Source organism: Triturus cristatus, chromosome 6 (assembly GCF_964204655.1).
Source record: "Triturus cristatus chromosome 6, aTriCri1.1, whole genome shotgun sequence".
NCBI classification, from domain to species: Eukaryota; Metazoa; Chordata; class Amphibia; order Caudata; family Salamandridae; genus Triturus; species Triturus cristatus.
In genome coordinates this window covers 870,040,403-870,061,958 of record NC_140589.1, presented here as the reverse complement: position 1 = coordinate 870,061,958, position 21,556 = coordinate 870,040,403, and the positions used below count along the sequence as shown (strand labels likewise).

General features: G+C 50.2%; 1 protein-coding gene across 1 annotated transcript in view; it reads right to left on the bottom strand.

The window, feature by feature from the left end:
- KIF26B (kinesin family member 26B) overlaps positions 1–21,556 on the bottom strand; it is a 699,050-nt gene that overhangs the window by 120,446 nt on the left and 557,048 nt on the right. Inside the window, exon 6 of the mRNA XM_085611462.1 lies at positions 13,459–13,665. Within this exon, the coding sequence (XP_085467588.1) occupies positions 13,459–13,665 (207 nt within the window). The remainder of the gene's footprint in view (positions 1–13,458; positions 13,666–21,556) is intronic.

Below are 21,556 nucleotides of genomic sequence, written 5' to 3'. Positions count from 1 at the left end.
ATTGCCCGGATGTGCCCGCAGAAGGAAGAACCTATGGAGGTCGGGCTTGTCCGGAACTATCTCTGCACCCCTCCGGACACCACACCACCAGTCTTCCATTGTCCGGTCTCTATCGATGGTCAACAACTCATGGCCCTTGCCGATAGCGGCTGCCGTCAGAGCGTCCTGAGACCTCAAGATCTGGGACATCCCGTCCGTCCTACGGGGGTGGTTGCCATACAGTGTGTCCATGGGGACACTAAACAGTACCCCACTACCCAGGTGCGGATCCAGCACCGGTACGACCCCGGGAGCTCCCTCACTATTGGTCTGGTCCCCGCTCTCCCCGAACAAGCCATTCTGGGGAGTGACTATCCAGGACTGCCTACGCTTCTCCAGGACACCTCCGACTCCCTGTCTCAGTGGTGGAAGGACGCTCCTTATCCAGGCCAGACCTACCCTGCAACGGTTCCAAAAACCCACAAAACCAGAAGCCAGAAAAGAAAAGAGAGGAAAGAATACGTCAGCGCGTATCCCGCCTTTACTGATGACCACCCGTGGCAGACGGACAGGGAATTCCGAGCAGCCCAACAGGAGGATCCCCTTCTTCAGGAAGCCTGGGGAAGGGCCCTCGACCACGAAGACCCCTTGCAAGTAGGTCCCTATTTCTTTAAAAAAAACGGGCTGCTGTACAGAAAAGGTGGGCCCCAACAGAACGCCCAGTTGCTTGTCCCGGGTCCCTTCCAGGACAAAGTCCTTTTCCTTGCCCACAGCCACCTTCTGGGGGGTCATTTTGGCGACGTCAAAACCAGTCAAACCATTTTAGAGAAATTCTATTGGCCCGGGGTGTACCAAAGGACCAAAAACTATTGTCAGGAATGCATCATATGCCAGAAAAACAGCCGACATAGACCTCCCAGGGTGCCACTGCAACCCCTCCCTCTCATAGACGTCCCCTTTAGCCGAATAGGGATGGACATTATAGGACCACTCTTGCCCTCCCGTAGCGGGTGTCGCTATGCCCTGGTCGTAGTGGACTACGCCACCCGCTTTCCTGAAGCCATACCCCTGAGACAACCCACTACCCAAACGATAGCCAAAGCCCTGATCTCCCTGTTTTCCCGGGTAGGGTTTCCCCGGGAAATCCTAACCGATCAGGGCACACCTTTCGTTTCTGCCTTGATGAAGCGAGTGTGCGCTGAACTGGGAATTAAACAGATCCGTACGTCTGCTTATCATCCGCAGACGGACGGATTGGTGGAGCGTTACAACGCCACCCTCAAACAGACCCTCAAGAAGCTCTTGGGCCTAGAAGCCAAAAGGTGGGAGGACATGCTGCCCTTGGCCCTCTTCGCCATCCGCTGCAAGCCCCAGAGCAGCACCGGTTACTCACCGTATGAGTTACTGTACGGGCGTCCCCCGCGTACCCTGCTAGACATGGCACAGGAGGCCTGGGAGGCTGAACCGGATCGCACCCGTCCCCTTCCAGAATACCTTGAGAACCTGAAAACCCACCTCTCTATGGTCCGGGACATAGTGAGACAGAACCTCGAGAACGCTCAAGATAACCAAAAGAAGCAGTATGATAAGGGTACCAGGTCCCGCGTCTTCGCTGTCAACGACTTGGTACTCCTCATGATGCCCTCATCAGACCAAAAACTTCTTGGACAGTGGCAAGGGCCGTACACCATCCTCCGACAGGTGACCCCGGTTGCCTATGAGGTAGAGATAGACCCTACCCGCGGTACCTCCCAAATATACCATGTAAACCTGCTAAAAAAATGGGAAGGACCCCGTCCCGTTCTATACGGAAACCCCGATCCCCGACTTCTCTCTTTTGACTCCTGTGTAGATCCGGAACTGGCTCCGGTACAGACCCAGGAATTACGGGATTGTCTGACACCCCTGAAAGCGGTCTTCTCCTCCTCTCCTGGCCGAACCAACATCACCGAACATGCGATAGAGACCATGCCAGGAAAAATAGTCCGCTTAAGGCCCTATAGACTTCCCGAAGCACGCCGAGAGGTCATACGACAAGAGATAGCAGACATGCAGAAAATGGGAATCATAGAACCCTCAGTGAGTGACTGGAATTCTCCAATCGTCCTTGTGCCAAAACCAGATGGATCGGTCCGTTTTTGTATTGACTTTAGAGAGGTCAACAAGGTCTCTACCTTCGACAGCTACCCCTTACCCCGGGTGGATGAAATGATTGAAAGGATAGGCAAAGCAAAGTACATATCGACCTTGGACCTATGCAAAGGGTATTGGCAAATCCCCCTCAGGGAACAGGATAAAAAGAAGACCGCCTTTTCCACCCCTGAGGGGTTGTACCAGTTTTTGGTTATGCCCTTTGGTCTACATGGCGCCCCCGCCACCTTTCAGCGCGCTATGAATCAGGTTTTACGACCCCACGCACAGTATGCTGGGGCCTATTTGGATGACATCATCATCTTCAGTGACAGCTGGCCCCAACATTTGAAACATCTTTTTGACGTCGTCTCCTCTCTAGGGTCTTTTGGGTTCGCCATCAACCCCGCCAAAACAACCCTGGCGGCGAGAACCGTTAAATATCTGGGGTACCTTCTGGGGGATGGCTTAATAAGACCCCAAGAAAACAAAACAGCCGCTATTCGATCCCTTCCCTTCCCCCACACAAAAAAAGACCTCCGAGCCTTCCTAGGACTTCTCGGATATTATCGACGCTTTGTACCAAACTTTTCCCAAAGAGCAGCAGCCCTGACGGACCTGCTAACAAAATCAAACCGATCCGAGGAGAAGCTACGGAACCCCTCTCCTGAAGCCTGGCAAGCCTTTACGGACTTGAAGGAAGCCTTGACCTCCAGTCCTGTCTTGGTACCCCCCGACTTCTGCCGGCCTTTTATCCTACAAACAGACGCCTCTGATCATGGGTTAGGGGCGGTGCTATCCCAGAAGGATTCCCTAGATAATGAAAGGCCTATTTTGTTTGTCAGCCGCAAATTGTTCCCCCGTGAAAAACACTACGCCGTGGTGGAGAAGGAAGCCCTGGCCATCAAGTGGGCAGTGGACCATCTCCGCTATTATCTGGAGGGCAGAGATTTTGTCCTCTACACGGATCACGCCCCTCTGGAGTGGATGGCCCGGAACAAAGGCCAGAACGACAGAGTCCTCCGATGGTTTCTCTCCCTACAGCCCTTCCGCTTCACCACCAAACATAGGAAGGGGTCCGAACAGGGCAACGCAGATTTCCTTTCGAGATACCCTACGTCTCCCGCCCCTACAGGAAGGACAGCTAGGGGAAGGGGATGTGAAACGGCGTCCCGACAACCCCAACCGGAACACCGTCTTTCCCCGAATTTACCTCCTTCGCCAGCCCCGGGACTGTATCCCCGGCTTCATAATGCCCCCATAAGGACTCGACCTGAGACGCCAGCAAAACACCGGAAAATCACACCCTTCCTTTCCCCACAGAGACCAACCAGAACATCGGGTCAGACAGCCTCAAATATCGCGGACTCCGGAAGCTCCGCCCCTATGGCAGCGACAGCACCGGATAAAAAGGAGAACCCGGAAGTGCGAAGGGTCGGAGATTTGTGGCAGGAACCTCGGACTGGAGGACGCGAAGGAGAAGAGGCAAGAGACGGAGAGCAGACGACTGAAGCAGACGTGTGGACCGAAGAGTGGTGGAGTCCACAGGAGGTGGCTGTAGAGCGGCCGTAACTCAACGGGAGAGTTACGGCGGACCGCGTGAGTGCCTTTAACCTCACTAGTTTACTCACTAGGAGTCCCCTGTATAGTCCTTGTATACATTCCCCTTCTCTTTAGCATTACGTTCCCTGCACTGTATTATAACTGTATAGCACTGCACTGTGTGCCCTGCCTCGTCCTTCACGTCCCGACCGAACACCCTTTCTTTTTCCCGCCCCGTATTCCTTTCCCCCGGTCCCTTCCTTTCCTCACTGTCTCGTTTTTCCGCCCCTTCCCCACACACCCGGGTGACGGTGACGGGAGCAAAGATCCTCCGAAAAGGATAGGACTAACGGTCCCTTTTGTTTCTCTTCTTGCTCCCTGCCCTCCGTGGATTCTCCACGTCGCCGAAACCTCCATTGGAGCCGACGAAGACCGCAACCAGCATCGCCGGCCTAGAGTGGATCCAGCACCCGGACGTCCTCCTTGTTTACCTTGTGTTCTACCTTTGTGACTCTTCAATAAATCCCTACTATAGCACACTACATACGGCCTCCTCGCTTGCTTTTCCGGCCCGCTGCACACCCAGCCTCACAATCCCTTTAGCACTTCAGCTTCACTGAAGAAAAAAAGCAGTCCAAGGCTTACTCAGGGAGGTGGTGAGGGGTTAGACACATAACTCAATAAAACCTCTGAAGATTAGTAATAAAGCACTGCCAAGTCAGCACTTTGTGAAGGAAAAGTACTTTATTTGTAACACACTGAGGAAGCATGCTAAAATTAGAAAGTCAGCCTTAGAGGGCATTACAAGTGGCATCCTGATTGTACCTAGTAACTATGGTAATCTGCGGTACAGTCTAAACCAGTGCTTCCCAAACATTTTAGAACCACGACCTACTTTTTAGTACCATAAACTTTCAGGACCAACCTAATTTTCAAGGTCATGAGGCAGGTGATTTGTTTGATGTAACGAAAGCAAAATGTGGTTGCGCATGGTTACTTGCAGACAGCATATTTTCCATTGGAATGGTCCCTAAATCTGCACAGACAAAGTTGTATAGATAAAGCTATGATGCACACAAATGATAATGTGTGGACATTGGGTATCAGTAGATATTGGTTATTCATGCATTACCAAAGAAAGTGTCTGTTTTGTTCTCATCTTACTAAAATCTTTGTTTCCATCACACTTCAGAATTGCAAAAAAGGTGCTTCATTTTGCTTTCCTAATTGCTGAATGTTTACCGTCCATTTACAGGTAGCTACATTTTGTTGTGTGCTAGGAAAAAATGACATCCTTCAACTTTCCTTTCACACTTCATGTACCCCAGCAGGACTGTCACATGATTTATGTTATTTTTTCTTTCTCTTGACTGCAAAGCGAGAGGAGTTCCTAAACTTCAGTCTCCCTGTTGAAAAACATAAGCATCAGAAGACATGATCTGAGTCTTTGAAGTGCAGCAAATGTGACATGATAAATACAGAATTCAAAGGCATCTTAATGTATTGCCTGGACGTTGGCCACCAACCAAAAATTGGCTTGGACCCGCAGTCTGGGAAACACTGGTCTAAGCTGTTTCCTAAAGGTAAGTATTATGTGGTAATGTTCATTTACCCATGGCTCTTCCAAGGGAAATCTCAAGGGAGTTATGCATGTGAAGCTTGTGTGGCTCAGTTCAGCGTGATATCAGATTTCCCCTTTCCCCTTCTGGTGCTACAATCACACAGTACCTTTCTGTCATTACTAGTAGTTCACAAGGACCAAGCCTGAGGTTTGTCACTAGTACGTGGGCTAGCAAGACCTTTGCTGCCCATGGCAGTCCCCGCCTTTGCCACCCGTGACAGCCAAAGGTAAGAGCGGGGGTGGGGTGCTGGTGATCCCTGTGCTTACTGCCCTGATGGCTGCAGGTAGGAGGGGGATCTGCCGCCCCCAAAACTTCTGCCGACTGGGGCGGACCACCCTGCCCACCCTCCCTTTGTTACGCCACTGAGTGGCTTCACCAATCCCAGTGGCTTGTGGAATCCAAGGCCCACTGAGCAGGACTTTCTCTCTGGCCACGCAGACATTGGCTGTGGCTCATGGCAGAAGCGCAGATGTACACTCAGTCAGAGGAGCACAGGCAGTGCCAGTGTCAGTGGTGGACGGGTAGCAGTAAAGCTGCTCAGGGTTTCTGCAAGTCCAGCTCCACAGTTTCTTCCTCAGACCCGGACAGCAGCCTCTAAACCAAACAAAGCTAGCATGCCATCCTAGTTAGTGAGTCAGGCGACAACTAGTTACCTCGTCCATGACCAGGTACTAACCTGTTCCTTAGCACAGATTAGTCATAGTGCAACAGCTGACTGAAGTTGTATGTTGATGAGCACCTCATGCTTCTAGGCGTAAACTTTGCCCACCAAGCATGTCTTAGAAAGTCAGGAAGGCTGCTCGATCTTAGGCACGTCCATGGGCCAGTACATGTTGCATGCACCCTGAAGGCACCTGGATATCATTTGTCATCGGGAGATGTGCAGGTCTTCACCGGGCTGCTGTGGTATCGCAGTTTGCCACCTTTTAGGTCCACCGCTGTCATTCTTTTCTCTGCAGCATCTTCCTCATGCAAGGAAACCTCCAATGCTGCTCCTCATCGATCTGCCACCTCCTTCTTTCCAGGCATGCTTTGAGGCAGATTGTCCTGGCAGGCTGTCAAACTTTCCCATGGTCTGGTCCTGAATCTGGCATGGAACTTTGCTCATGAACACACCGAAACTGGAGCTCAAAAGACCCACTTGGTTGCCGCTGGTGTGGAACCATTGCTTCTGGTAAAGAAACCTTGGTACACCGGCTAGAAGTTTCTGTCCCACTTTATACTAAAGTTACAGAAAGTATTTGTGTATTCCAACATTCAGTTCTGACACTGGTTATGGTCAGTTCTCTCCTTTTAGCTTAATACCCTAAGACCAGTCCAGCAAAGTCTTTGTTACAAGGGGCTAGCAGGAAGGTGGGGTGAAGCACAGAGCCTCATCTTAGGAGCAATCTAAAACCAGGGCACAAAAGAAATGGAGACTGCGCCACTTCACGACCTGTTAACCTGCCGGGTAGACTTTCCAGTGTTCAATAGACCAGTAAAGGTCAGGGGGAGCTCCTAATACTTTAATAGAGCACCTGTATCTTCTCTGCTCTGCACCCAAAAGTATTGACCCACTACAAAGGGTTCCCGGCATATCCTCAAGGAGCTCTGCAATCCACATCTTCTGCCTCAGCTCTTTCCAACCCTACATCTTAGGTACTACTTGAATGAACCAACTACAAAATGGATTCACAGCCTTCACTCACAGAAGAAGGCACAGACGTGCGATATCCATGTCTCACATGGATGGGGAAGGACCCGGTTGCAGGGCACTAGCAGGCCAGTTTAAAAATATGGGATATGGGTAGGTGTCTTTCCCAGACAGGTAATGTAATAAGTATTGCCTTGCAACCAAATCTTCTCGTTGCCACCTGTGTCAGTCACCCACAGCCTGGCAAGCTGACAGTGGTCAGACGGTTTAAGAAAGATGCAGATGGTGTGGGCCTCTGGAACACATAGCTCCCTTCTACAGCTCTGTCTGTGATTTAAAATCCATCCATTGCACACACATGAAGGCTGTGTGCGTTGAGATGGGGGCGGGTTAAAAATCTAAAGCCTGCTCTGATGAATTAGAGGCAAGGCGCATACTCTCCAGACTCATGCCTGGAGCAGTGTGTACCATGGGAAATTTATCTGCCAAATGTATTAAGACCACAAGGTATACTGAAGAAGAATGCTGAAATTAATGAGTCAACAGTCTTAGAGATCAACATTCTCATAAAGTAAACATTTCTGCCATCAATCTATATAGGAATATTGGCGGTTGGCTCAGAGTAGCCCCGGGACACATGCCATATTCGTCTGCACACACCCCTTGATGTACAGTGCTCACTGTAACTATATTTCCTGATTTTTTTTTTTAAATGTTGTGTTTTTACGGGTTCAGAGTGCTCAGAAATGGTATGTCAAGCTTATATAAAATCACTTAAATCTCTATAATATGCTTGGTAGAAATCCTCTCCTCTCCCCGCCTTGTTTTTGTGTTCTATACACTATGAAACGTCTATAAAGCAGCTAAAAACATTGTAATGTCTTTCATTATTCTACCAAGAAAACAACATATGCTTCTGCTAGCACCCTAGAAATCTACAGCGAAGCACCTCCAAGTGGGGTTTCCAATAGTCAAACCTTATTTCATCTTCAACCTTTTTTAATATGTCCACCTTGAGAAAACATCTAAAATGTGCAGGGTCAAGGAAAGCAGGAGCTCCCAGGCCCCTCCACTGTACCTTATCACCAAATAATAGGTGGTAAATCCCAGGGACACACTGTTGTTGAAATCTACTAGCAACAAAGGCCTGATTCACAAAGAAAGTTGCAAATCTGCATGACGTGTGTAGAGATTTTTAAGGGGGGGTTCCACACCCTACATGTGCACAGTCTCCACGTTGCAGAGATTATGCCTGGATAAGAAATTCGTAAGCTTGACTAAGCAGAGGGCTACAGTTCTTATGTGATGTTTTAGGGATTCTATGTGGTTATTATGGATTTGATCTCATTTTTATGATAGATCGTCATGCTTTTCATCGTAGAACTGACTGTCCTCAATATGCTTGATTCTCTGCTTTGATAACCCGGGGGGACATAGAGGACCCCTAACGAGCTTCCTTTTAGGACGTCTTTTGAGGTTTTTGTTTCATTGGTTTTATCTGAGCTTTGTGGTACTCCTATTTGACGATTGATGTTTTATGACATTTTATTTATTGCTATGAATGGGATGATTTTCCATTATGTTTTTTAATTATATATACTGTTCTGTTTTGTGCACTTTTATGGTTCAAATGACCGAAATAAAGTTGATTTATGAATATGATGATTAGAACATACCAAGTAAAAGGGTGAAACAATCTTTATCACTATATCAGCAGCAATTTCCACTGTACGTAAATGGTAGCTAGTTAGTGGGAATAATCAACGGTTACACTGCTGATGAGTGTCATTTCCACAGCACCCTAGCTGTTAACCAGAGGCTGAAGATATTTACGAAAAGTATCATGTGTGAAGAGAGGTAGTCTAATAGATGACGTTCCAACCTGGGATGCGGGTTCTAATCATGGCTTCAGCACTTGACTTACATCTGCAACTCTGGGTAAATGACCTATTTTCTCTGTTGCTAAAATTACACACATAACACATAGCATACCTATTAGTATGAAGGCCGGCCGTTGACCGTAACGAAGTGTGTATTTACTATTCTAACTCCATAAGCACTTTGATAGTAGGGTAGGTTATAAAGCGCACTGAGGCAAACCAAACTGCGCTTTTACGTTTTTTGATACACTCACTCGAAAAAACCTAAACACACTATGGGTTTGGGTCCTCACAATGCCCTGGTCCTCACATAGATAGTGTTTGTCTGGTTCTGACAAGGTTAACCCACACTATGAGGACTGAGTCGTGCTCCACAGCATGGGTTACACATAACCCCCCCGCACACACACACAGAAATAAATGTGGCCCAATAACATAAGCTATTTACAACAATTGTACTAATAAACATGAATTAAGGTACTTATTACTCAAGTGCAACGGTCCAATTCAAGTTTATTGCTACAGTACAGCAAATGTGACATGTGAAAACACTTTGTACTGCCTCACAGATTGCATGCAAGAATTGTAAGCACTTGCATTATGGATGTTATTTAATACAAACAAAGGCACATGAAAACATATTGTGGTGTAAACCTAATGCAGCTGTGCTATTTATTACACTATTGAGCGAAGGGCTAGGCCTCTCTCAATTCATGGCCCAGACCGACACTCAGTGGTAATTAATATCATATTACTATATATATATATTTTGTATTACTCATACATGCATACATCTATAAACAGGGACAATGGAATTATGCGATTCTGTGGCAGTGTGTTTTTACGCAGAGTAATGTATTTGTTGCATTTGCCACAGAATCCATCATCTTCCGCACAGTCTACATACTCCAACAACAAGAAATGTGCTTCTAGCTTAAACAGATCAAACATTACTAAAAACTTGGCAACATGCATTTGTGCACAGTGGAAGGCCCTACGCAAATGCTAACTGGTCATCTTTCAGTTGCTTATTTCTGTATTTGGTAGTGAAAGTGGTGTCAATGAGGTGAAATATTTGCCCAGACAGTAGTACCATATGTAGAAATTAAAAAATAATGAAGTAATACTAACAAAAAATGTGGCACACTATGCCACATAATTTGTCTTTTCTGGCCACATAATTTAGTCAATCCAGCAGCATAATTTGGAAATCCCCTTCCGCATAATTCCAGTGGCCCTGTCTGTAATGTAATGGAACTATATATGCATGTGTAATTCAAGCATGTACAATCACCACATATATGGTCTCCTAAATTCCAATGCCCTAACCCCTCCCAAATAATGGACAGCAGGTCTGTTTGTATTATATAAATATCCATGCAGACACATTTCTTAGTCATTTTCAGGAACGCATTTGCCAAACCACCGCCCATTCATCCATTTTTTAAATGACCCCCTTGGTTCTAGGGGCAAACAATATTATTTCATACAGCTATTAGTCTGTCTCGGCTGTCTCTTACATGCAATATTGGGTAATATTCGATGACACTGCATCCATCATTTGATATGCGATACGCACCCCCACCTCGGTGTAGCAAGGCGTCATTATCGTTCCAAATGGCCTATTGTTTCCAGTATAAACACCCTTCACATGCCACATAAATGATCACACAATTCAATGACAAGCCGTGAAATATTGCTACAATTAGCTGCTTTTGGAGAGCTTATTAGTGCATAGGCAGAACACAGATTATTTCATAGTGTCACTGAAAAAAATGGTCGCTGCGCCTGGGTGAATAAATAAATAGTCCTCTGGTGGTAGGGATAGGGGAAAGCTGGTTCTAATTTATTCCGAAAATGTCTTCTATTACTGGGAGCGACTAAGAAGTATTTTTTTTTTTTTTAAATCTTTTTTTCCCCTAGATTTGACCAGGTAAATCAGATTCACGAGAAGTCTGGATTGCAGGCCCTCCACGAGGGTCCTGGAGACCTCAGCCTTCTCACTGGAAATCCCCACGGGGGTCCCGGAGACAGGCCTTTTCATAGGGAACCCCCGGGTTTGCTTATTTGTGGCACATTCCGGATCGTTTCAAAACAAACCGCGCCACAAGGCCGCAGAAATGGCGCCCGGCTCCCCGGGGAAGGGAGCGGGCGCACAGCACAGCCAGTGTGGGGCCTTTTTACCTTGCATGAATCCCAACACTGATGCAACCAACGGGAGCTGGAAGCAGCCGTGGTTTACACAACCCCATCCAGCTTCGTGCAACCATCTAACAGCGCTGCATCGAGATTTATGGCCGCATAAAATATTAAGATGCCTATTTAATTCCAAGGATAGAAAACAGACGTAGCTCGCTGTAATGAGCACTGATTTAATGTAGGTATTATAGCTGGAAACTGCATTTTATGCAAAATTACCGTTCGGACAAGACGAAATGCCAGCACGGGCTTACTAATGATAGGGTATTTGGAAGTGTGTGGGGGGAGGGCTACTTAATCTTTCCAAAAGACACAGGTGTTGATATTGTCGACATATTCTATTGAACTAAGCAAGAATTCAAAGAATGGGGGTATGATGCCTCAGGACTTACGAGATGATCAGAGTTGTAGCTTCAGGGCGACACCGCTGTGGGCCCTTCTAACCTTCCAAGTGTATCCAAGCCACAATTACCCAGTCTGCAAAGTCCATACCTGATAATTCCAGGCCCAGAGGCATCACCTTGACCTTTTGAGCAGAGCTGAGGGGGCTGCAGGCAAATGCCGCTTAACTACAGCATGAGTCTATCAGGAAACGCTCGTCCTCACCTACTCCAGCCGGCCTCGTATCAACCCACACAGCAAATGCAACCAAAAGCTCCCACACCTATTTTACCACTTGCTTCAGCCAGAGGTATATGGGTGCAGATTTGGGTCCGTCATTTTCCCCCTAAAAAGGGAGACAATTGTGAATCTGGACCCTGTATCCACAGATTCACATTCCATTCATTGTTCCTCGGGAAATAATTTGTAATCCTCAGATTTAGATTCAGTAATACCAACAGAGATTCCGGCCCGGTGGCCTATCCATACCTAAATCTAGAGAACCCATAATAAAGTCCCTCGTGTAATACAACTATACAAATGTTATTTCGAAGTCGGCTGCTCAACCCCCAGATAGTTTAATGACATCCAGTAGCGGCTGGTGTCACGGCAGAGTGAAAGGGCGGGGATCAATGACGAAAATACATAACAATTGTAAAAAAAAATAACGTACCTACCACCCGCTCCATCGCCGCTCTTCTGCTCCTCTTTGGCTCCACACAGGCTCCCAGACCACCCTACGGCCAATCGCGAGGCTGCTCTCAGCATGAGAGCAGCCTCAGGATTGGCCTGAGCAGCCTGGATGTACGCTCCCAGAGAGACTGGGAGACTGGGAGCCTGTGCCTGCTGTCTCTAACCCGGCAACGCAGTTCAGGTTGGTGACAGTTTAGGGCGCATGTCGGTTTGGCCGTCCTAAGACTGTCGGCCCCATGGCCCTGCCCCCAAGACTCTGCCCTTAGAAGAAAAATAAAACGATAATAAACCAGTTTTATCATCGTTTTATTTTTCAACTTTTGAGGCTGCTGGCAGCGGGGCCGACGCTTCTCCGCCACAGCGGAGTAGCTGCCGCTGAGGACATGAGACCGTATCGTGATCCAGTTCAGCATCCAAGCACAAAGGACAGAAGAAGACCATGTAACAAATGAGTGCTGACGGCAGCATATACACAGTGCTGCACCCTTTGCTCTGTGGCGATCGGTGCTGTGTGCAGCTCATGCATGAACTCGCAGTTACAGACTTTATGCTCTGGCCGAGATTATGACACCGACACTGATGACTTTGAGAGTCTGCACATTGCACCGTTTTAGTGGACAAATCTTATTTGCTTCAGTAAAACGTATACACTTTGTTAAATTTGTGGGCAGCACTTTCAGCTCAGTCAAAAGCATTTTTACATTTAAGTAAGCATAAAAAAGCGTAAGGGTAAATCACCTTCTTGAATCACAGGCTCAGAAGTGGTGAATTTTTGCCTTCCAAAATGAGATTTGTTCCCAAGAAAATGAAGCCATTGAGGGGATTTGAGAATGCTACTACTGGGGCATGTTTGTGGCTGTTCCTGGGTGGACCGACCAGTAAAATGTTGGCGAATACCGACAAAGATACCATCCATAAACAATTTGCAGGTTGTTTTCAACTCTGAAAACTCTTGTAAATGTACTCATCATCAGATCAGGACTGAATACCATTTCAGGATAGGAATGAGGTGGCAACATCACTAAAACTGATGGGAGCAGGGCTTTGGGGGAAGGAGTTCCTCTACGAAGAAAAATTGGTTCTGTAATAAGATAAAGTAAAAAAAGGATCAAATGAATGTGTACTTTTGCATTACATTAACACATGCAAAAAGGTACACCCTTTGTATATAGAAACACCTTTGCATGGGAGTACTGCTTGGAAACTGGGGCAGCTGCAAATTTACATGAGGAATTCTGGAATTCTTTGTGACATCACATAAAAATGGAATTTGCCCAAAATTTAGGAGCAACCATATGGTAGTAAATTTCTGAAATTTTAGGAGTTAAGTCTATAGTACCCCCTTATTATTCTATCTTTTGCAGCCTTTCGATAAAACACTGAGTAACATGTAACCTACCTGAGAGGCATCCTGTGGAAAGACTGCATCGAAAGCAAACATCTTTGGCGGTACTTGGCTGCTCCTTTTCGGGAAGGCATTCTGGCCCGTGCAGGACAATGGATCATACAAAGTGATCTGTTTCTTGCGTGGATCCACCTTCAAGAAGGCGCTGGACTCTGATGATTCTCTGCCAAGGGCAGAGCAGATGCGTACCATCACCTTCACCTGTAGGAAACACAGAAGAGAGATGTTCGTAAGGATAAGCTACACTGAAATACTTTAGAGCTCCGAACAAATGGTTCTTGCTGGCACAGACATGTAGGAGTAAATGCAAGATTTCTATAAGGAGACAATGGTTTGGAAAATGGGCAGCATTCTTCCTTGGTATCATTCCTTCGAAGAAGAAACTGCTCATGTGCAGCAGATAAGGACCACCTATTACACTTCCTTCTACACCAGTTTTAACACAAACTTAAAAGTCTGCAGCTCTGCCTTTTGATCGGCACTCATGTTAATATTCTACAATTGTCATATGTGTTTTTTCACCATTCAACATTTTGTTAGGGTTTAGTCATGAGCAGTATATGACCAGAGGTACAGTGGGGGCGTGGCCAAGCCGGCTATCATGGCGGCTGCATCTTGCTAGGGCTCCGCGATCGGGCCGGACAAGTGGCCACTTCCTGACGTTGCACCCCCTCGGAAAACGTACCGCTGGGCATCGGAGGGTCCCAGGCATCCGCTGCTCCGGTGCGGTGCACCGCTGAGAGGGAGAAGCAGAGTGGCGGCATGAAACAGCTCCGGACCGGGACCCGGGAGCGCAAGATGGCGGCGAGCGGACCCTGAAGTCCGCGATCGAGGGACCGGAGGACCACTGGACAGCGGGTACGGTCGGCACACCTACCCTGTGACCCCCATTGAGCCTCAACTGGTACCTGCATACCACGGTGGGATGGTGAAGCCCCGGAGACAGGCTGCAAGTGTGGGCGTCCCCTTCCCTGCCCGGGCGCGAAGAGAGAGAGCGGCCATGACACCAGCGGAACGAGTCCCACGCAGCAATCGGCCCCGCAGCTAAGAGGACGAGGCACACCAGATGAGACCCGGCGCTTTCCCTGGGGGCACCTGGAGACTACGACGCCCGTGGTGAGTGCGGTGCTGCGGGGGGGAGCCCTGGTGAGTCTGGAGACAGGATCGGGACGCCTGACCCTAAGATGGCGCCCGACGAGACGTCACCTCATTAAGGCCTGGAGCCCATCACTGAGAGCGGAGGGCGCCGGTATTGTGGGAGAGCGGCCTACATTCCTCCCGGACCCTACCCGGGATACCCCACCCTGCGGGGCGGCACAAACCCGGACGGCACCCAGACCTTGAACATCACCGATAGGGGTGGCCAGCCTGGGAACCTACCGAAGAGCGCCGAGCGGTGGAGTGCCTTGCGGGGGCCCGCTTTGAGGGAAGACACGAGTTGGGATGGCGCCTCTCATATGCTGTGAATAAACGATCCCTGAGAACGCCGGACGGCGGCCTCCTCATAGCGCACAGACAGGAGCAGAATAGCGGAGGATCTCGTGGAGCTACGGAGGCCTGTGGCGGAGCACGGAGAGCCCTGGTGGGGGCACCAATCCTTGGCAAAAGCGAGATCGGAGCAGAGGCGCGCCCCCCCCCTTCCTCTTCGGGAGGGGAGGAAGCCCGCGTCCCCCAGCAGACGGGCGCGGAGGATCACGCGGAGCTGCGGAGGCCGGTGGCGGAGTGCGGGGGGCCCCGGTGGGGACATAAACCATTGGACTGAGCGAAACCGGCGACGAGACAACCCCCCTGCCTCCTTGGGGGGAGAGGGAACCCGTGTCCCCCAGCAGACGCACCTCGCCCGCAACCATGGGGAAGCCCCGGGGGACCCAACAGACGGCGGTCCCCGAGACTGCCCCGGAGAAGATGCCCAGAGCCCGGACATGGGTGGGCGCGACGGAGTCGCTGCCCGACTCCTCAGTGTCTGTCAAGTTGGACCAGGTTCTGGCCGCCATAGAACACTCCAGGGTCTCCATGGAGGAGCGGCTCGGGACACTAGCGACGGACATTAGCCTTATCCGGGACGACCATCGGAAACTGGTGGATAGAGTGAAGGACGGAGAGAAGAAGATGGAAGAAGTACAGCCAACGCTCGATAAACACCAGAAGACGCTCCAGGAGGTGCTGCATCGCCTAACCATCATGGAGGAGCGGGCGGACGATTTAGAAGGGCGCTCACGACGCTGCAACATTCGCGTAATAGGGCTACCTGAAGGAATCAAAGGCACGGACTCCCTGCAATACGTAGAGACCTGGGTGAAATCCTTCACCCCGGATAAGGATCGCTCCGCATTCTTTTCTCTGGAACGAGCCCACAGGGTCCCGGCCCGCCGACCGCCCCCAGGGGCGCCCCCGAGGCCGCTGCTAGCGAAATTCCTCCATTTCCGCGACAGGGATGCGGTGCTACGCGCGGCACGAGCGGCGGGCACCCTGCGAGTCGACAACCAACGTGTTATGGTGTTCCCCGACTATGCACGAGCAGTTCAACAACAACGTGCCTCCTTTCTGAATGTAAAGAGACGTCTGCGCGAGAAAAATATCCACTACTCCTTGCTTTTCCCGGCCCGTCTCAGGGTGGTCTATGCGGACTCTACTGTGTTCTTCACGAACGCCACGGAAGCTCAAGACTGGGCAGACCAGCACTGTGCACGACAATCCAGGGCGGAGATCACAAGAGACCCGCATCCTAAGCCTCCACGATCCGGAAGGCGGTCGCAACGACGCCCACGCGAGGGCGCGAGTGGCAGAGCACATGCCCGCACCCAAGACTCTCCTGACCTTGAGCAAATCGTGAAAGAACGGAGGGAGGCCTTGCAAGCGGTGATCGACCTGCAGGCGTCTCCTCTACCGGATGACATTGATCGGCCACCGCATATCTTTACCTCGGAGGAGGAGAATGACAGTGATGGAACAGGGACGGGGGAGAACTCCGTGACACCCCCCATGGTCACTCCGCAGACGGCGGACCTCATTCTAGATGGACAATCTGGCTCCCATGCGAAATGAAAAGGGGACTCTTGTACCTACCATTGCGCCAAATGTACTTTCTTCCCCACCTATTGAACTTTGGCCCTTCTATCGTAGCCTGCTGTAGCAGGTGCAACGTCCTTTTCTCCTACTACTGGCCCGATTCGTTTCTGGCCCAGCACGCATGCACCGCCGCCCCCCTTCATATATTGTTGTATTTCCCCTTAAGTGGGTGAACAGGTTTGGACGCACCGTCCTTGATGATGGGTCCCAGGTATTGGGGATGTTCCCCGACCCCTTTGGTTCAGTTGTATACCCCAGTTGCACACCTTTCCCACCCCTCATATGGAATGAAACAGATCCAACCATCTCCCACATATGCTTATGCGGCGTCGGGGGGCGCAGACACCCTTAGCCACCTGGAGCGACCGAGGTATACGCACCTCAATAGGCGTAGTCCCTGCGCTAGGCGAACAGACATAGACCGTGGCGCATCACACACCACACACTGATGTCACCATCCTTACCCTGAATGTTAGGGGGCTTCACACTCCGCGCAAACGATATGCGGTGTATTCCTACGCAAAGCGTCACAACACCCCGATAGTCTTTTTGCAAGAGACGCACCTCATTGCAAAAGAGGTCGGGAAACTGCAGTTGAAATGGTGGGGTCTCCTGTGTGCCACAACCTACTCTGCGTATGCGCGCGGGGCGCTGATCTGGGTGCGACCGGGGACTCCCTTCCGGGAGCTTCGGAGAGTAGTCGACATTTGCTTCTATACCCTGGGTTCTGGGAGGAGACTATAATTGCTCACTTGACCTGCACCTTGACCGATCGCACCAACCTCCACTGCACTCCCCGGCACATAAACAAACCACTAGATTCCGGGCATGGATTTCACACTGGTCGCTAACTGATGCCTGGCGGCTGCGCCACCCCCAGGTCCGCTTGTATTCTTTTCATTCCATCCCACACAACTTGCGCATCCGCCTTGACCGCTTCTTATGTACGGCGACTATCCTACCCAGGATCACCCACACAGACTACCTGGGCAGGATTATATCCGATCACGATGCTCACATTCTCCAGTTACGCTGGCGGCCCCCACACCCACCGGTCCCCACGTGGCGCTTGCCACGGGACTGCCTATCGGACCAGATCTTTCGTCACGATCAGGAGGGTAGCATCCAAGACTATTTCACGCGCAACTCGGGGACGGCATCCTCTAGGTTGGTGGAATGGGATGAGTTTAAAGTGGTGGCCCGGGGAGAATGCCTGCGGCAAATAACGGGTGTTAGACGCGTGTTGGAACAGGCCCTCACCACCGCGGAACACCGCCTGGCGACCCTCACCAAGCGGGACGCTACGTCCGAAGAGGAGACGCGGCGTATAGCAGAAGCCAAAACAGCCTATCACTCGGCCTCCGCGGATCTGCGAAGGTGCAACTTCCGATCATATGCTACCCGGATGCATAAAGAGAGGGACAAGACGGGCACTCTACTAGCGTGGTTAGCCAGGCAAGACACGGAAGTCAAACCCATTACCGAGATACTGGACCCTAGGGGGGTGTTAGTGCACTCCCAGGCGGAGATTCTGGGGGCCTTCCGCGACTACTATGCCGAGACGTATAGCGACCCCACCTCTACCCCGCAGGAAGTAGTGGATCGCTTTCTCGATCCTTTACCTCTCCCAACAATCACGAGAACAGAGCAAGAGGCCCTAGATACCATACTAGTTTCGGCGGATGTGACGCGGGCCCTGCGTGCCCTGGCCCGCAATAAAGCTCCGGGGCTGGATGGGTTCCCCCTAGAATATTACACAACATTTTCAGTGCACCTAGTCCCTCGGTTAGTGGAGGTGTTTGCGGCGGCGCTGAAGAAAGGAGAACTACCGAAATCCATGCGAGAATCCGTAATCGTGACATTCCTGAAACCACATAGGGACCCACAACGAATGGCCTCCTACCGTCCGATATCGCTATTGTCTGCCGATTGTAAACTCTTCGGGAAGACCTTGGCGGATAGATATGTCCAAATTATACGCTCTCTGGTTCACCCGGACCAGTGCGGATTTATACCAGGCAGATGTACGTCCCAGAACATACGTCGAGTCTTCCACATTCAGGATCAGGTACAGGGGATATACCCTCGAGCGGCCTGTCTCATCTTAGACCTCGAGAAGGCCTTCGATTCCCTCACGTGGCAGTTCCTGTTCTCGGTGCTGCAGCGAGTAGGCATAGGGCCCACCCTCCTCGCCTACACGCGCTTATTGTACACCGGACTGACCTCGCGGGTGCGCCTAGGCCGATGCATATCGACGGAGTTCGCGGTTCAGAGAGGCACGCGACAGGGCTGCCCGCTATCCCCTCTGCTTTTTGCCCTGGCGGTGGAGCCTCTGGCTGTGCGGCTCCGGCGGGAGGGAGAGGGCTGGGGCATCCCGATAGCAGGCACGGTGCATAGTGTTTCCTTATACGCAGATGACCTACTGATCTATGTGCGGGACATTGCGGATGATCTGACACCCCTCTGGGAAACCTTGCAGGAATTTACCATGGCCTCAGGACTACGAGTAAATTGGGATAAATCCACAATTTATCCGCTGCATCCGGGACTACCTCCACAGGTGGTTCACATAGGAACCCAGCGAGTACCCTGGAGCGCGGAGGCCCCCCGGTACCTTGGTATTCGTCTCTACCACTCCACCGCAGATATGTTCGAGGGTAATCATTGCAGGGCTCTAGCGAGCATTAGGGCTTCGATCGGATTTTGGAAGAGCCTCCCATTGGCTCCCATTGGGAGAGTGGCATTGGCCAAAATGATCATGGTTCCGAGATTGCTGTACTTTTTTACCAACCTCCCCGTAATCCCGCCCAGGACCTTTTTCCGGGACCTAGACTCCCTTCTTAGTGCGCTCATCTGGGGGTCCAACAGACACAGAATAGCCCTGACAAAACTACAACTGCCCACCACGCAGGGTGGCTTGGGAGCCCCATTCTTCGAAGCCTACTTCTTAGCAGCACAATTGCAATGGCTGTCTCATTGGACAGCAGACAGGTACACTGTGGAAACTCATACCATCGCGGGACGGGTATCGGTTCCGGAGATCCGTCGCTTGCTCCTCCCTGGCACACGCCCAAAGCCCACGTACCCCTTACAGGTGTTGGTCGCACGTAAGTGTATGCTGCGGATACACCGCATGTCCCCGGGGACCCCGTTGTACTCCCCTTTACTCACTCTAGTAGGATGGCCCAATCGGGAACACTACTACACGAATAGCGCGCTTCGCACATGGACGGGATGTGACTTAACAGAGGCAGCGTCCCTTTTCGAGGACGGGCAATTAAGACCGTTCCTTAGTTTGGTGGAGGAATACGGGCTTCCCCCTGGGCAGTTTCTGCTCCACCGCCAACTCCTAGACAGCTACCTGCCACATCAGGACCTAAGTAGCGGGGAACCACACCCACACCCAGTGCTACACACGATCCTACATATGGGAGCAGGACGCCATTTAACTACGTGGCTTTACAAAGCCATACGGGAATTGACTAATAAACCATTGGCGACCCTCCGGGCCACCTGGGAGGCAGAAATCGGGCGGGTGCTTCATGACGGGGAGTGGGGGAAGGCTTTGAGATACCCTAAGAAAGTCTCCAGAAACGCACGGTTTAAAAACATCCAATATTATATCCTACACAGGGCCTATCTCACACCTGCACGCCTCCAACGATTCTACCCTGACACTCAGTTCCTATGCCCCAGATGTCAAGAACAAAACGCAGACTTTCGACATATGTTCTGGAGCTGCTCCGTCATTCAAATCTTCTGACATCACATTCACACCGCTTTGGGCACCCTCACTGGGCTAACCTGCATGAACACTTGGGAGGCCAGCGCCATAGGCATCTTTAGCATCAGTAAGCAACACAAGGTGCAGACTCGCTTCCTCTCCTTAGCGGTGCTCTTGGCCAAACGCAGCATAGCCATGCATTGGCGTTCCCCCATCGGCCCTCCGGTGGCAGCGTGGGTGGGAGCTACACTCAAATGGGCGGCGGCGGAGGAGGAGACATTACGGGAGGAGGAGGTGAAAGGGACCCGCAAGCACCCTATATCAATGGAATGGGCCATGTTACTATACCAATTTAGGCAGCTCTCCCCGGGGGCGGACCCGCCAGATGACGCATCTACACAACTAATCCGGAGTACACAATCACAGGCTCTGCCCACCTGAACCCGTAGGCTCCCAGCCGTGCGAGACCTTGACAGACCCTAGCTCCAGGCGCACTGTTACGATTTTCGGTCGCAACGACCAGGATAGGCACATATGGTATTAGAGGTACCTCACCATCACGACGCTGCATTCCCCCCCTAGTGCAATTGGATATATTCTTCCATATTCATCCCCTAGTTTACACCTCTGTTGAACCCCAGTTCCTTTGCCATATATGGAACCCGAGATTGTAGGCTGTGAACGTCACGATGATTGTATACACTGTTTAGAACTCTTGGTAACGAATCATCAATCAATACCATTGTTGAGTAACCTTACAGGATGTATGATCGGATACGACCACTTGACGAATATGTATGATGTACAATATATAAAATGTGAAAATGGCAATAAAAATAAGTTTTTAAAAAAAAAAAAATGACCAGAGGTACAGTATCCCAGATACTTCAATTATAAATTATGAATATAAACAAATAATCCACACATTTCAAAACAAACATTGAATACAAATTCCACCTTCCCAGACCCGCTATGTGGGCTTTAAGTAGATCATGAATTCTCCTTTTGGTTACATCCAGTAAATCTCAATTGTGTTGCTTTAGATTGTATTGGCATAGGCACATTCCTTAATCAAATATGTGCCACATTTCATTTCATTTACAGGCATAAATGCCCTAATCCTATTCTCATTAATAACGCACCAATTTTCCAGGTAACTCAACCACAAAAATTGTCAGCTAACCCCTCCTATCCACAAGCACCTCACTGCTTCTCGACTCAGAGGTCCTCCACAGATTCAAAAGGAAGCACCCTAGATCTAACTGCACCGTTTCATCATCTCCTCAAATCTGAAACTTT